Genomic DNA, 17,813 nt, shown 5'->3' with positions numbered 1-17,813 from the left:
CCTCCAAAAATGAGGCCATCAGACTTGACATCTCCTCCACCCTCTGTCACCCTCTTCGCTCCACCTCCCTCTGATAACCAACTCTGTTGCTCCTTCCAACCTACCTCTGGTGAAGAAGTCCACTCCCTCATTCTTTCGTCTCCCCTGTCCACCTGCCACCTGGATCCCATCCCCTCTCACCTCCCTCGCTTCCTCTCACTCACTGCCTACTTCCGCCTTGCACATCCCTTCAACCTATCACTCTCCAATGGCATTGTCCCCATGCTCTTCTCTCTCCTATCCTCAAAAAACCCAATCTTGATCCCACATCACTTGCTAACTACTGCCCCATTTTATTTATCCCCTATGCCTCTAAACTACTTGAGCGGGTTGTCTGCAACCACTTTACCAGGCACCTCTTGGATAATTCCCTCCTCGACCCTTTCCAATCGGGTTTCCGCCCCCCTCTACTCTACTGAAACCGCCCTGGCCAAATGATCTCCTCTTGGCTAAATCAAGGGGTCACTTCTCCCTGCTCATCCTCCTTGACCTCTTCCCGGCCTTTGACACCATGGATTACCCCCTCCTGCTGCAGACCCTTCTCTCTGGCTCCATCCTAGCTTGGTTTACCTCTTACCTTGAAAAACCACTCCTTGTCTGTTTCCATGTATGGCTCATCTTTCCCCCATCCGCCCTCCCTGTTGAAGTCCCTCAGGACTCTGTTCTCGACCCTCTACTCTTTTCACATTATACTACCTTCCTGGGTGCCCTCATCTCTTCCTTTGGTCTCCAGTATCACTTTTATGCCGATGACATTCAACTCTACATCTCTTTTATCGACCCCCCCCCCCCCTTCTCTTGTGTATCTGACTGCCTCTCATCCATCTCCTCCTGTATGTCCTCATGCCTTCTCAAAATTAACAGAACTCATGGTCTTCCCTCCTTCTAGACCAGGGGTCAGCAACCCCTGGCATGCGTGCCAGACACGGCACGCCGACCACTTCAGTCTGGCTCGCCGGCGCTGCAGCTGTCAGACTAAAGAAGCCGAAAATACCTAAAACGGAGCTGCTGCGCATGCACAACACCATGATCTGTTATTATCTAGAATCGTCCTGTGTACCTCTGCAGCCTTGGTTAGCAGGCCTGATATAATGCTACCAGGCATGCATTTGACATCATGAAATAGACCAAAGCAACTTTTGTGACCCATCATACTACTCCATTGTAAATGATAACCATTATCTTTAGAATTGCATAGGATTTAAAGGGAACTCCTTTCTAATGCTTCTTGATGAATACAACATGGGTGCTCCAATTACTGTTAAATGTGTTATTCGAAAGTTATTGCTAAAGAAGCAAATTGTCACGGCTATAGGGTTTCTGGGATCCGTCTCGGGACCCCTGGGGCTAGCTGTGGCAGGAGTGTAGTGGAAACTGGAAGGCCGGATGAATACCTTGCTCATAGAGCTTGCTCTAATCCCGTATACTAAAAGTTAGGAGGAGGAATGCTGGACTGGCCTCTGTACTGAAATAGATGCCTGGAATCTGGAGCTGTTGGACTGGAACCTGGATGAAGGAACAGGGGGGACCTGAACCCACGACCAGAGACTCAGTATCTCCAAGAACTCAGAGATTCAGGCAAATATAGTACCGCAACTGGGACTGGGAAGACTCAGAACTCAGACAGAGGATATACAGGGGTGGCAACCTCCTGAACAGGCTAAGCCTGGAACTGGCCCTGGACAACTCAGAACCTGGTTTTGGTCTGGAACTGGAAGTCGGTACCCCGAGACACAGAAATGGCTCCAGAAGGTGGATGACTCAGGACAACAACCTACTACCCAAGATAGCCAGTAGGAGAGACAGGAATAGATTGATGAGAGGAGGATCCACACAGAAGATAACAACTGGAATCTGTACACATGCTGATAAAATGAAGGCGAATCCACACAAGGAATAAATAACCAAAGTATTTATTTCAGCAGGCAGAATGAAGCTGGATTCACACAAAGAGTTAATGGTTTGCAGTTCATATAACAGCAACAAGATGAAGCTGAATTCACACAAAGGGTTAATGGTTGCAGTTCACACAACAACAAACATGATGAAGCTGAACTCACTCAGAGTTAATGGTAGAAATCCATAGAACAGCAAACAGGGTGAAGCTGAATTCAAATGAAGGATGATGGTTGAGATCTGTATACAGCAGACAGGATTGAAGCAGCAACCAACAGCAACTGTGGAAGTCTGGAACCAGGAACTAGGAAAGTGTTGCACTGGCAATTTGCTGAGTGTAGAAGGAGACTCTTATAGTCTGCAAAGGAAGCCAGTTAGTGGATGAGATTAATTGTTCAGACTGTTTAGAAAATGTCTCACCCAAGATGGCAGCCTCCAGTACTTCAGACAGAAGTCACGCTTGTCCTAGGCTAGAATGCTGCATTCGACTTGGAGGGAGATGTACGTGACACAAATGATTTAATTGCATTATTGGTGTGCAGACTATGTTGTGGACTATAGCCTTGTTGTACACAATTGTTCCCTGTGGCTTTTCCAGTCCTAGCTGATTTTATAAGCATTAACAAAATTACCTCTGCCAAACAAGATTTGGTGGCTAATTAGCTGAGATCACACCAACAAAATAATTAATAACATAGGTTATTTAATTAGTACATGCCTAATGTAGACAAGCATCCGCAGTAAATTATTTTACTAGGCATGGGTGTGGCACTTCCTCTCTAGTTAAAACATGCAGACACATAGCAGAATTCTGAGAGGGGGATAGGGAGAGGGAACTATGGTTAGGGTGCACTCAGCAAAATATTGCCTCACAAAATGGGAAGTGCAACAACAGGCAAAAGTAGTGATTCAGACAGCATTAGGAAATCCAATTCCCCAATCAACTTACACGCCATGGAAACTGGTCAGGATGGTACCCAACAGGGAGGTTGAATAGTTTATAACCAGGGGTTTTACAGGTTTCAAGATACCAATAGCAGGGGAGGTTAACATTACAGCTCCACCTATTTATTTAGATATTTGCTAATCAAATTATTTTACATTTGTTGCAAATTGCAAAAAGGTGTTTTTATTAAAATGTTCTGTTTATTAACACTACATATATTATTATTACTAATATTATTATTATCTGCAAATATGGTACATTTAAAACTTTAAATATGAGTAGTCAATCTGAGTGGGATGTTTCAGCTGGCCTCTCACATAGCGATCCTGCCACCTGACCCAAGTGGCAGGATCACTAACACATACAGTAAGTGGCCAATTTGGGCAAGACCTGGCTGTTCACCACACATAGGGTCTGAGTCATTAAGGCAGCATACTGAGCGCATCGTGCAATTGTTCTCAAAGGCATGTAAATCAGCTGTGCATACTCCCGGAGTCAGCCAGGAACGGGTCTCAAGTTACGTGTGGTGTTGACTATGGGTGTAGGTTCACTCTGCTGTACTAGACCAGACACTGTAGGATGCGTACAAGTAAGTAAGTATGTGGAATATGAAATCTCAAAGGAACGAACAGGAAAAAAAATGAATCAATGAATGTTATCTGTCAATAATATAGTGATTTATGATTAGAAATGAAAATTGTCTAAATTTTTTTTTTTTATATTTTTGTTTTTCTATTGAAAAACATTAGGGTTAGTCTGTCCTTAATGTCTACTGTATATAAAATACATGTTTACAGTTGCTCCTGATTGCAGACACGTTATAGCATTCATACAATACTGACGCAGTACTTAGACTAACTAGCCCCTCAGCTGGTGCAAGAGATACGGCAGAAAAACAAGAAACTTTCACACACGCAGAGCTCCATTCCGACGTGACTGCATTCGCTTGAGTTTGGCACACCCACATTGTGCATCGTGTACGTGCACACGTCCTTTCCCCGCCCCATTCACTCCCCGAAATCGTAGACCATCGTAACTGTCAGTTGCATTGGCATACTCAGCGGACATGCTTTCGTTGCTTTCGTTGACGGCCAAGTGTTCTTGTTCTGGGAATGCACAGAAGGGAGTTGCGTACGATACGCACAAAAAACAGAGATACGTTCCTTAATGACTCAGGCCCATAGTGTTATCTGGCCACTCTGTCAGATTTGGCCATACATGAACATCTTTGTGTGTAGGACGGCCGCCAAAAGTAATCTCGGGCCCTAGCGCTGCCACTTCCTACCTCCCCTTCCCCCCAAGCTATGCGAAGAGCTTAGGCAAAAGTATATACTGGGCACACAGCCTAGGAGAGGTGTGACTGTGTGGACCAATCAGGTCCTTTGTATTAGCTATCACTTAAAAAAACACAAGTAAGGGGGATTAAGATGAAATTTACTAGTTTTGTAAGTTAGCAGATACTTCAGAATATATACAAGGTGTCAACAGTAAAAATGTCTCATCAAAGTCCAAACAATAAGCAGTTCAAGGCCATGTCCTGCATTCATTTAAACTTTCCTTTTTTTCTCCTAAAATATTTACCTATTTTACAATTTAAAACAACGATAAGAGTGGTAGGACATGGAGACTGTCTTTACTTCATGTGTTTACTTTTGAGTGTTTGACCATTTTTTATTACATTGGCCAAATTGCACCTACAAATGCACTTTCCCTGCAGAAGTACAACTAGAAGGGAAAAGCAAAATGCATCCTACTATAAATATAGGGATGTGACCCAAACTACAGACAGAGGTGGCAGAAAATTCAAGTCCTTTTGTAGAGAGGCCACTATAACTCATGATAGTCAGGGGACATCAGGCCTGCATTTTCTGTGGATGTCATTTATTGACTCAATACAAATAGCAGCACTCTTGTTCAGTTAAAGTGCCGATTTGTTTTAAAAGACAAAATAATATTCATGTACCAGTTGTAAGTATTAATTGTTCTGCTTCTCACTGTAGGGACCCAGACATCCCATCTGATGCCTCTCTATTGTATAAAGTGACTTTAATCAGAGTCAGAGACAAGCCCAGTATGGGAGCTCTCACCACTGCTGACCGTATTAGCCTTGGGAACCAGAAACGGGAATGTGGAAATTTTCACTTTGAGCGTGAAGAATATCGAAGTGCCATGCACTCTTACAGCCAAGCACTGAGCATCCTGACCCCAAGCACTGCGGGTAAGAGGAACTAAAACCACATGTAATCACACCACACTGTCTTCTATTACATCAGCATACACTATAGGAGTTACATCTTCCCCTATCCCAAAACTATATAAAAGTGCAGTCAAAGGGACTAAAACTTCAATGGAAATGCATATGCTAGATCTAGTTTAATGTTATTCCACTGTGAAGGCTGCATCTGCTGCCTCCTTACCTGTTGTCATATTTCTTGGTCACTCCAAAATTATGTCATACACCAATCCCAACCAAGGGTGTAGGAACCAGGGGGGCAGAGGGGGCACTTGTCCCCCATGATTTCTGTTGGCTGGGCAAAGACTGTTTTGCAACCCTCCCCCATGAATTTCTACACAAAAGCCTTCATGCTACTTTCTGAAATCATGGTATCTGTTCTAAACTTGTGAAACTTTTTTAAATGATAGATTGTCTTAGTATAGATTTAACACAGATTAATTGATTTGTTCATTTATTTAAACAACTCTAAGGGCCTGATTCATTTAGGCAAACAAATGAGTAAGTTTTCTCCTGGACAAAACCATGTTACAATGCAAGGGGTGCAAATTAGTTTATTATTTTGTACATAAGATAAATAATGGCTGTTTTTTTTCATGTGGCACACAAATACTTGATAGCTTTATTTGTACACTGAAATTTAAAGTTCACCTAGAACATGCCTTATCCCAACTATAAATCTGCCATCACATTTTAAATTTGCCTCACCCTCAACAGCAACATGGTTTTGTCAAGGTGCAAAGCTACTATTTTTTTTTTGCTTTACCTTTCTTAATGAATCAGGCCCTAAGTGTTGTGTTCATAAACATTTAATAAATAACCTGTATTGATGATGAACAACTATTTACTTTACTTTTACCCTGAATTTCGTGCAGTGCGTCCAGTAACAAACATGAGATATAGCAATGTAATTTTATAGCACATACCATAACCAGGCAGTGACTATAGATTTAAAATAAAAAATGAGATTAGGCTGTCAACCAAATCTGAATAAAAACTAGGTTAATGACTATGAAAAATGTAAATTTATCTATCATTCTAAAAGCTATTGTACTAATTGATAATTAATATTAAGAATAATATTTATTTAATAATGTATAAATAATGTATAAATACATTTTCAGCCAACCCCTGAAACACTGACAAAAATCAACATAGGATTGGGAGTCTTTGTATATCTACAGTCACTGTTACACCTTGTTGTAAAACAAGATACTAAACGCAAGAAAATGGGGCTCCAAGCCGTATAGTAGTCCTTGGCCTTTTGCCCCTCCATGAAAATTTTCGTTCCTATGCCACTGCCCCCAACGATGGCCTAATGGGAGAAGATAAACTGAAGAGAAAATAGCAACTGTATTGGCTCTTACTAGCACCATCATAGAAACTTGGTAAATTCCTAAAACAAAAATATTTTTCATTAATTCATCTCTTAATACTTACCTTAGATAAATGAAAAAAGTTATGTGTGGTTATGTTGTCATGGTACCATGCACCGGGATGTTCATGTATGCAGCTCTACATCACATTAAAAATATAGGGTTAGAGTCCCTTTAAATTGGACAAAACCATTGTGGGATCATATGTAGTATGAAATGTCTATTCACCCAGTAACTCTGCAGAGAAGTAACAGACATACATGAAGAATGCCCAATATCTCTACTGCTACTAGGCTCATTTTACACAAGTTAACAGAAGCTCAAGTAATTGCTTGATTAAATACACATGTTTGTAGACACAGAGAATAAACATAGATACATCGGGAGATAGGAACCCAGCAATAGTCCTTTAAATTAGTGACACATTAAAATAAACATAATTGAATTTTAGGTTGATAAAATAGGTAAACATGGACTAGAATAGTACAATATTACTCTTTTCCATATTTATAATCATTATTCTCACCAATATGTGTCCTTTATGTAGGGTTAGGGAAACTGTTAAAATCTAGAACTGTTTAACAAATAAAAATAATGCTGTATAGTATACTTCAATAGTTCGAATAGACCTTGTGGTTATAATAGCCCTATTTCATTTCAACTACAATGCACATTCTTCTAACACTTTTAAAAGTTTGTTTCCTATTAGTGGAGTCCTAGATATAAATTGAGATTGAAGTCCCGCAGCCTCCAAGTTTTGTGTCCATATTATTTATTTATTATTGTTTATTATATAGTGTGTTAGGTAATTCAATGAGAGAAAGAGGCAGGAGAGAAGTTCAAAGAACTGCGAGTTTAATTGAATATAACGTTAATATCCAAAGAAACCAATGATCATATACAGTGAAAACATGGCTTGCTACTGATTAGTAAACACAGAACAAAGTCTCTACTAGTGGCAGTCTCTGATAGCTGTACTGAATAAATGATTTCCAGTGCCACTAGCAGTCTGTAGCTCTTCAAACAGAATAATTCACAGACTTGTAGAAGTAGACACAGTACTCACAAGATGTAATCTTGGTAATGAAGAATATCCAATATTCCTGATCAAGAAAACAACAAAAGTCCAAGCGCAACTGAGGAGAGCACAGAGCGGTTCTGTGCCGTAATCAGCAGGTAGAGTAATACAGGACAGATTTCCTGCCTGTCTAGCTGCCCAGTTTATAATAGGCTCTCCACTGTATAAAATGCTGTTCTCACAGAGAGAGGTCACAGTAAACAGGGTGTCAGGATTCCGAGTAGACGCTGTAATGCTGTTTGCCAGGTACAGAATCAGAAGTCTTTGTATGCCATTAGCCAGGGTAATAGAGCCAGAGTTGAAGCTGAAATCAGAAAACTGAAGAGTCCCAGGGAGGAGAATGTAGAGTAGTCCAGAGTGAAACTCTATCACTGACAAAGCTGCATAGACCAGGAGGTATTTTTAAACTTCAAAGATCCAATCAGATCAGGAGAGAAGCACACCTTAATTTAATGACACAAGTGTACAATGACTCATGCTCACCACAGCTGAAGAGGAAATAGCAACATACCGTTAATGACTCATGCTCATCTGAGTTAACGAGGCCATCCCAATATCCTAACATAGCACCACCATATTACGTACCACTGCACAAAGAATATTTGGCTCTCAAATCAGTTCCTGCCCCATTGGAGCTTACAGTTTAAGTTTCCTAACACACAAGCAGACACACACATACATTGACTGTCCATTTTAGTCAACAGCTTTTGTTTTTACAGTGTGGGAGGAAAACTGAGCACCAAGAGAAAACCCACGAAAAACACAGGCAGAACATACAAACTCCACATAGACATCATAGAGATCCTAGAGCCACATATATAGAGTTCACCAGCAAGATTATCATTTATAAATGCTGCTGTACGACACATCTACACCTCCTATCATTCCTCATCTGTTGCTCCACTCTGCTAATCCTAATACTAGCTACACATAATGTCAGAATAAAAGTGCTGACTACATTTCCCAACTATTCTCTCCATGGTGCCTTTGCACTTTGCCTGTGACCTTTAACCTTTATCCTGCTTTGTCAGCCTCTCCCCTCCTCAATCTTCAAAATATCCAATGGACTACTTTTGATAGCTTCTTAACCAAACATGCCCCTTTATTTAGCAAGTAAACTTAGAACTAACAATGTCCCCTACCTAAAGCTAACACTGTTATTTCTCTCCTTTTATGTCACATTTTCCCTGTACCTTTTGGATTGCAAGCTACCTTCTGTGTCATGATTAAAAAAGACCAGTGTAATGCTTATAAAATGTTGTTTTTTTTTACTAAAATAAGGAATGACGTAGGATGTGCTGGACATGACTATTCCTGTATGAACATTTACAAATAAGCATTTGTCCTATTTTAGGACAATTATTTTTAATATGGTTGTCCTCTTATGGAGACACAGGTTTAGGTGGATCTGTTATGCAGCTCTGCATCACATCAAACATTCTATGTGCGTCATAGTGCTCAGGATGGCTGGTCACATATTCGTAATTGCATTAGAAAAGATTTTCAAAGCACAAAATGCACATCAGGCGTAGGTAACCTAATCATTAAGTTTAGAAGTCCTTCATACGCTAACGTTTACTGCTGACAAAATCAGTATCTCCTATAGATGCATGGCAATCACAGCGTGCCTGGAGATATATTCTTTGTGCACAATGTTTAACGTGCTGGTATTCCAAAATGGAACGTTATGTCTGGTTATGTTGTCATGGTACCATGCAGCGGGATGTTCATGTACCCTTCTCTAGCTAATGACTCACCATTATCTGTATTACTCAGAACCACTGAGCTCAGAGGAAGAAGAGGAGATTCGCGAGCATCGAATCAAATGTCTGAATAACCTGGCAGCCACCCAACTGAAGCTTCATCACTTTGATGACGTCATTAATTCCTGCAATGCAGTCCTAGAGATGGATCTACACAATGCAAAGGCACTTTATAGAAAAGGCAGGGTAATGTCACCTTAACCTTTTACATATGACTAAAATGAAAGAGAACATTGTGATGTTGTTTTTTTCACCTTTTAATAATCAGTAATTGCAGGTTAATAAGAGTAACGGAAAACCTACAGTTCAGGCTGCTTTTAATAGCCCATTTAAATCACAAACGCTGTTATTATAGGGATGTTACAAGAATGTTTAAAATAAATGAGCACAAATAATTGCTACAGTTTGGGTTGAATTTACATGCTGTGCCAGAGTAATATACTGGAGTCTGAACTTGCTTGAGATACAACTTGTAGAGTTGGATGTACACAAAATGTGCTTTTCCATACTGAGCATGTACAGTGAATTGGCGTATGTGTCAGTCTGTATGCAGACTGAGATGAATCTGTTCACTGCGTAGCCCAGTATAGTAAGGGTGTATTAACAAACCTTACAGAGTATGTAGGGGTGGAAGCAGATGCACATATGTCTCTTCGGAGGCATTTCTGTTGTGCATGCTACCCCCTGGTGCAAGACCCATGCAGATTATCAGCAGCAGCACAGACCTTGCCCCAAATGTAAAAAAAAACGAAACTAAATAAAATAAATAAAAAACATGCACCCCCTCAAAAAGAGGTTAAACCAGCTCTACAGCTGCCAGCCTAGTCTTGGGTCAGCAAAATCAGGGGGAGGATGAAAAGTGCCAATACCGTCACTAGGCTATACCAGCCAGGGCTGGTGGCACTATAACAGGGAACCCCACAGTATGTAGTCCCCCTGCCATATTACCTCTAGGCCAGGCCAGGCCTGGCCAACCTATGGCTCTCCAGGTGTTGTGAGTCTACAAGCCCCAACATGCTTTTCCAGTAAATAACCATTAGATAGCTGGCAGAATATGCCGGGGCTTGTAATTTCACATCACCTGGAGAGCCACAAGTTGGCCAGCCCTGTTCTAGGGAAATCAGGCCTGCAAAGAAAAGGAAAAAAAAATAGATCCCCCCTAGGACAAAACAGCCCTGTACTGATAGTACTAATAGTGTTTTTTAAAATAATTTTTCACAGTGCACTACAGGTCCCAGAGGGCTTGTAGTACTACAAGCACCAACATCAACCACTAAAAGTGTCCAGGGCATTCTGTGACCTATAGTTCATCATGGATTGTCCTACGGATGGGGGGAAAACTCACAGTTTTTTGCAGACCCGATTCCCCTACAGAGTTCAGCCCCATATTGACCGGCCTAGGGTTAGTTGGTACTATGTTAGGGGGACCCCATGCTGTACATTTTCATGCTGCAGTGCCATTATCCCTGGCTGGCATACCCTGTTGTTGGTATAGGCATTTTCAGGGGACCCCACAATTTTTGTCCCCTGTTTTTACAGATTTTAGACTAGGTTGACAGTGTTAGAACTGGTTTATCTTTTTTTGGGGATGTAGACCTCTCGTTTTATTTTGTTTTTTGGGGGTTTATGGCCTGTAATGTAATATTACCTTTCAAAGCATAATACGCTTTAAGCTTACCTACTGAAATGTACACAACTTGTGTACTATACAGAGTGGCACCTATCTTAAGATATTATCATCATCATCATCATTTATTTAATTAGTGCCAACATATTCCGTAGCGCTTTACAATTGGGGACAAACTAAATAAACTAATAAACAAACTGGGTAAAACAGACAAAGAAGTGAGAAGGTCCTGCTCGAAAGCTTACAAACTATGGGATGTGCAATTCTGTATACTAACTAAAGTACGTAATTTTAACAGACGTAATTTATGCCTACACTTTTGCCGTAAACTGTGTCCAACTCTGCATGAGGCCAACAGTATACAAATACTTTATAAATAAGGGAAGATAGGGAATCCATTTAGCACAATATATATCTTTTTTTTTTACCACCATCACTGCTTTTATGGATAGTAAACCCACAAAGGTATTTATATACAAGACAATAAACAATGCTGGCCAGAGATACTACACATCATTAAAGATGAGATAGGTATCACTTTCATAAAACTAATAGGGGAACGAGTCACATTTATCATGGTGGTGGTGGGGCTCAATTTATCAACTTCTGATGTACTTTACAAATTTCAGGGTGAAATATTGCTGGAAAAATATGGGTCTGAAGAAAATGTCATTAAGTGTTTCAGAAATACAAAAGAGGCAGGTGCAACACAGGGTTTTATGTTTCACTGATGTCAGATTTCAGTAACAGCTCCTTCCACTAGGGGTCAGTTATAAATGTAAGACACACTAATGAAAGAGAAGCCATGTTGCTGTTGTTAGAACCTATTAATACAGAATTTGCAGGTACCGTTTTCAATTAGCTGCATACATGAAAAATCCTACAGTTTTCCTTATCAAAACATTTTTTTTTCTATGAAATTACACTGGAACAGTTTACTGATCTCTAGCCGGAAGTCTACATCAGGTTATATTGCAGAAAGTATAGCTGTCTAATAGGCCAATTCTCTTTATTGACTCATCTACAATTCTCCATTTGCTATTTTGTTGAGACTGACAAAAACATTGTACAAAAAATGATTAATGCTTTGCTTTTAAACATTATTAGGTGATGTTTTGTGTCTATGTTTACATGGTGATCAGCTAATGATCCCTCTAAGCACTTATAGGGGAAAATTCAATTGCCCTCGAAGTACCGCAGCGCTAAAACTATTACCGTTATTACGGTAGTTTTAGCCCGGCTTTCAGCTCGCAGCTCAGGGAGCTGCGAGCAAAAAGCTGGCGTTAGCACTAACGTAATAACGCTAATTACGCCAATTGAATACCCCCCACAATGTACTACACAAATGCCAACATGACTCATTTCCATAGTGTGTACATGTTCTGATCTTTTTTACCCCACTCCTTTTACAATTGTAATAGTCTAAATTTGTTTGTTTTTAATAATTTTTTTGCAAGAAATTAAACAACTACAACTGATAAAACCATCATTGTCCTGGGAAAACCAGGATACATGGAAGCTCTAACTGTGGATCCTTTGTAGAACACGATTTACTATTCTGTTTGTCTTCCTATCAGGTGCTATCTGAGAGAGGATACTATGAAGAAGCCATGACTGTACTAAAACAAGCACTTCAGCTAGAGCCTACAACAAAGGTATGTCACAGGATATTAAATAAAGATGCAAATTAAAAAGGTTATGATTATAGATCAACAAACTATGGAGTCTTTTTATTAAGGGGTGGCCGAAACCATCATTATGTCTTGTAAATCGTAGCAATACCTAATTAAGTACCGCTGCTATTTACCATACCATGCTCTGGGAGCCCCGGCGAAGACCCTCCTTCTCCATGAGGATCATATCTTACTTGCCGGCAGCCTAACTAGTGAAGGAAGTGCTATGCACATAGCGATTTCACCCATTGGAAATTCAGCAAATGCAAAGTTAGATTGAATTTTGCAACAGGGGCTGCAATGATGAGCTACAAGCAGGGCTTTTCTTACCATGCGATCATATCCTCATCTTGGGTGGGAATATAGTGAAAAGATTTTCAACTTGCTAAATGTCTCCAAATCCACAGGTACTGGGCTTGGAAACCTAGTATCCACTCTCCCCTTTATCTCCTTTATCTCTACTGTCATTGAACAGAGAACTTCACAAAGAAACTCATGGTGATTCTTGCATATGTAACCATTTGCTTCTTCATGTAGTTAGTTGACAAGGAAAGTGGCGTCAGTGGAAGTGAAGGTATATCAAAGAGTGGGAGGGGGATGTAGCAATATTAAATGTGTGTCTATTATCCCTCCTCCACCAAACTTCACAGTTGCAATAATGCAGTCAGGCAGGTAATGTTCTCCCGGCATCTGTCAAACCCAGACTAACCCATCTGATGGCCAAACAGAGAAGTGTGATTCATCACTCCACAGAACACGTTTCCAATGCTTCACAGTTAAGTGTTGGTGTGCTTTACACCACCCCATCTGATGCTTAACATCGGTCTTGGTGATGTGAGGCTTGCATGCAGCTGCTTGGCCATGGAAACCCATTCCATTAAGCTCCCATCGCAGTTTTTGTGCTTACATTAATCCCATTGGAAGATCGGAACTCTTCAGCTATGGAATCAACAGAGCGTTGGTGACTTTTACACACCATGCGCCTTAGCAGTCGTTGAACCTGCTCTGTGATTTTACGTGGTTTTCCGCTTCATGGCTGAGTTGCTGTTGTTCCTAAATGCTTCCAATTTCTAATAATATCACTTACAGTTGACCGTGTAATATCCAGAAGAGCTGAAATTTCACAAACCATCTTATTGCAAAGGTGACATCCTATCACAGTACCGCGCTTGAAGTCACTGAGCTCTTCAAAACAACCAATTTTGTATCACAAATGTTTGCAAATGGAGACTGCATGGTTAGGTGCTTGATTTTATACACCTCTGGCAATGGGTGTGATTGAAACACCTCAATTCAATAATTAACAGGTGTGACCAAATACATTTGTCCATATACTGTATATTTCATTACTAATAATAAAGATCCAATGAGTACTAGGTGTAGATGTTTCATTTGCTTCTGGCTGTCAGCTACCTCACAAGGCAACCATTAAGGTTAAGGTGAGGTGGAATGAAAGCAAAACGCCATCCGCTGTACATAAAATACAGCAATATCTTTCTGCTATAAAGTGGTACAGCCTCAGAAAACTCCTAAATTAGGGATTTCATCCTCACTTATGAAACTGTAGGTGGAAACATACAAATCATGTTCCCTTTTTTTTTTACCAACCAAGCTCCCTGAATAAAAAGCATACTAGCACAGATACAGTCTGTGTTCAGCAATAGTACAACTCATTGTTCTGACGGTTTTTCTTTCTGTTCTCACCATTTCTTTAATCTTGTGGCATCAGCAATTATTATTAGTAGTAATTCACATGTGTATCGCCCTCTAAGGCTGGAATGAGCACTTGTCAAGCAGCATGTGACGTGTGTGAGTGTGATGCCATAAGGGGCATGTTGAGAGTTTCTGTGGGATCTACATGTTTAAAAAGTGTTTTAGTATAAGCTTCATATCGCTTTTTGAGTTATACCAATAGGATTTTAAGGTAACCCCTTCAACTCTTAGAGATGTGTTCAGTGAATCCTACTGCTGTGTGAGCTGTTAATCTGTTCAGTATACAAGTCAAGTGGCGAGTGTGAGTCCTCACTCGTTGAGGCACCTAGAAAGTTAGGCACTGGACTCGCTAGTACTCCAGGCGTAGCTATGAACTGAGTGATGCATGATGAGCCGGTACCAGGATGCGCATGTCTTCACTGGTGTGACTGTAGCTGTATGGAGGCAGAGAAGGGAGAGAGTGACAATTTCACAATGCGAGAGTGTCAGTTCTTATGCCAAGTGAAACCATTCTTGCCCACTCTCCCGGAATGTTCGAGAGACTCTCAAACTGCGTGTAGGTCTCCTGGACTCCCGGGAGAACAAGCCATTCTCCTACACTCACTTCCTAGTCAAGTGAGCAGGATGTGGACTATAATGACTCGATTTGTTGTAAAGCGTGCCATTTTGGCTCCGCTCCCCCATAATTACGAGATCGGGGACATAAGGAGGCGTTTCAAGGCGCCCTGCCCCAATCTTTACTTGTACTTCACCTCCCTTCTGGGATCTCCTGGAGGGGAGGAAAGAAAAGTTGGTAAGTATGAGTGGAACTACTGCCTATGTAAGTACTGACTGGGGGGAGTAAAGTTTTAAGTCTTCAACAAAGATCAAAGATGTTTATTTTCATCAAATGAAATTTTCTTTCCATTTATTTCAACCCTGGTAACTGTACACCTCTACACTTGCTGCGTCTGCACTTTGCTGTTATTGTTTAGCCTACATGTGCATTGACACTTGTTTTCTATTCAGTAGACGGAGCCTGAGCTTAGTTAGGTGTAATGGAGAAATACACCACCACAACCCACCAGGCAAACAGGGGGTTACACATGGAAAATTACTTTTGATTCTCAATTTCTGCCAGTGAAAGGATAGTTTCCCATGTCATTTATGAAACTAGAGACCAGCCTAAACTGTCATTATAATTTACTTAGATTTTCCTTATAATCTTGTTCAGGCACAGCTTATATCTTGGGGATATTCATTTATATTGATGGAAAAATAACACAATAGCCACATTTTCCAGAACATTTCCACTGTATCTGAAAAGAACAAAAGAGTTATAAGACTGAGGTAAGCCTGAAATATAGGAAACTTTTACATCATCCCTTTTCAGCAGATGAATGCTCTTGTGAGCAATATGTCAGCATTGGGCTCTACACTAACCCCTAAGCCTGAAGTTAGTTAATGCAGCAGTCAGCTTGCATAGAGTGTGTTTTTTACTGAAGTGCTGGGAACTGAATTTCTGATACTCACAGAACATTCTATGGGACAGCTCAGTGTTCATACGTAGCTGGAAACTTTCTAAACAAACACAAGATGTTTCGCAATATTATGTCTTCAAAAGGCTTAGCTGGCTTTCAGATGCTGGGTGGCACAGGCACGGTAATGTCTACACACAAAGGCTCATTCACTAATCTCAGAATATGCTAATAATTAGTTTTGCACAAATGCACCTATATGTCTGCCTTGCACATACGTAGGTGTACTTTCTATTCCGCTAATGGAAACTGCTCTTGCATTTTTGTAAATAAGCCTTTGAAGTTACCCATGAGCTACTTATGTCAAATTTTTCTTTAAAAAAAAAAAAAGAACATCATTGTGTTAATGGCATGTGCAGTTTACTTATAAGGAGCAGCTTTGTAACAGATATGAAGAATTCTTGCCATCGGTAACAAAACAGTTAAGTGAATACAGAAAATATGCCTATTGTTCACTTTCAAAGTTGCTTGAAATTTTGACAACATTTCAGCGAAACAGCATAATCAGAGAGAGAGGCCTAATGTGTAACCATAAACTTTGGCTTTGTTATTTTTTAAACACATAGGTATCTTTAAAACATTAAATCTGGTTTTATGGCAGAGGGCAAAGTTTCTTTCTCTACACGTATAATACCTACTTAATATGGACTATTATACCCATTAGAATGTCAGTGACATAAGGGGTGGGATACAAGCAAAACAGAAAGAGAAAACAGATAAAATTGTTTAAACATTATTTTGGGCACTGGATGACGTTCTGCCCGATTCATTTGCAATGGGCCGTACAATTCTGACGGCAGCCCTGCAACCAGACAAGGGCTCTGCATACACGTGTATAGCCAGATGGGGTGCTGTATTGTCTGCTGGGTATAGAGTGGAGCTTTGCACTGTATATTGGCCATCATATAGGTCTTAATAGTGTCTACTGCTAACCAAAATGGGGCTCTGCATTATGCACTGATTATCAGAATAAGAGCTGCACTGTATAGTGGTCATCAGAATTGGGCTTCTTTTGCTAATCTTCAAAAGAGTTCTGTACTGTATTCTGATCATGAAATGGGGCTCTGTAGGTCAGGTGGAGCTCTGGTGCATTCTCTTTAATACAGCAATTTTCATGAATTTCACTGGCTATGAAGCATCATGCCCGTGCTATTTGTGCTGGTCTCCTCAGCTGCTCACATGGCCAAAGTTCCCAGGTTGTCCTGTGGGCATATAATTACACCAAATCAAATTTTCAGACACTGATCTGGCAGAACATTCATTTTGGGCCCACGCACAGCGTGAGGACACACCGCGGACAATAAGTGAGAAAATCACCAACCAAGCCTACTTGTGTGTGGGCAAATTTAAATTGACAAATTTAAATTTGTATCAGTCAAGTCAAACTTTTCCTCTTATTTCTACATATCTTCCAACAGTTGAAGATGGGGAATCGGGACAGTGAGCGCATGTCATCACAGAGCAAAAGAGGGTGTGGCCATATTAGCACTTCTGAAGCACTGGGCAACCCCACAATCCCCCTCTAAAATTCCCCTACATTGTCGCATGCACCAGGATAAAAGTCCTGACTGCCAGAATGGGGGGGACTGTCCCCTGGCATGAAACTGTCCCATCTAAATCAGAATAGTTGGGAGGTATGTGGTCCACATTATGCGTGTTGCATATTTGGATCACAAAAAAAATGAACACACTTGACTCTCTAGTCTCATTTTCATTTGAGTAAGTACACTTACTTGCCTATCTAACACATTTCAACATGCACCCTAACCTTCAATAGGCATGATGGAAAGAGTAAAACATCACTTCGAAGTCTTACCTACCAGTACTTTTGTAACAAAGGGATGGTTTATGGGACACAGTGTGTGACAAGGAGAGGGTTGGGGGGACAAGGCACACTAAGATGTGTGGTATAATTGGTCCCTAGACTGCTCTCTGTATTGTATATATTCCAC

At 40.6% G+C, this 17,813-nt stretch overlaps 1 protein-coding gene and 1 long non-coding RNA gene across 3 annotated transcripts in view; one reads left to right on the top strand and one right to left on the bottom strand.

Annotated features, from left to right (window-relative positions):
* The window catches only part of LOC142151825 (uncharacterized), a 62,316-nt gene that overhangs the window by 16,374 nt on the left and 28,129 nt on the right, over nucleotides 1-17,813 (bottom strand). The gene's annotated exons all lie outside the window — the stretch shown is intronic.
* Nucleotides 1-17,813, top strand: part of LOC142151822 (peptidyl-prolyl cis-trans isomerase FKBP8-like) — a 60,945-nt gene that overhangs the window by 32,386 nt on the left and 10,746 nt on the right. For both annotated transcript variants that reach the window (XM_075207845.1, XM_075207846.1), the window contains 3 exons: nucleotides 4,882-5,099; nucleotides 9,345-9,517; nucleotides 12,536-12,613. In XM_075207845.1, coding sequence (XP_075063946.1) covers nucleotides 4,882-5,099; nucleotides 9,345-9,517; nucleotides 12,536-12,613 — 469 coding nt within the window. The remainder of the gene's footprint in view (nucleotides 1-4,881; nucleotides 5,100-9,344; nucleotides 9,518-12,535; nucleotides 12,614-17,813) is intronic.

The sequence above is a fragment of the Mixophyes fleayi genome, chromosome 4, assembly GCF_038048845.1.
Source record: "Mixophyes fleayi isolate aMixFle1 chromosome 4, aMixFle1.hap1, whole genome shotgun sequence".
Lineage (NCBI taxonomy): Eukaryota > Metazoa > Chordata > Amphibia > Anura > Limnodynastidae > Mixophyes > Mixophyes fleayi.
The sequence above is the reverse complement of the archived record's forward strand: the minus strand, read 5'-3'. Positions and strand labels throughout refer to the sequence as shown.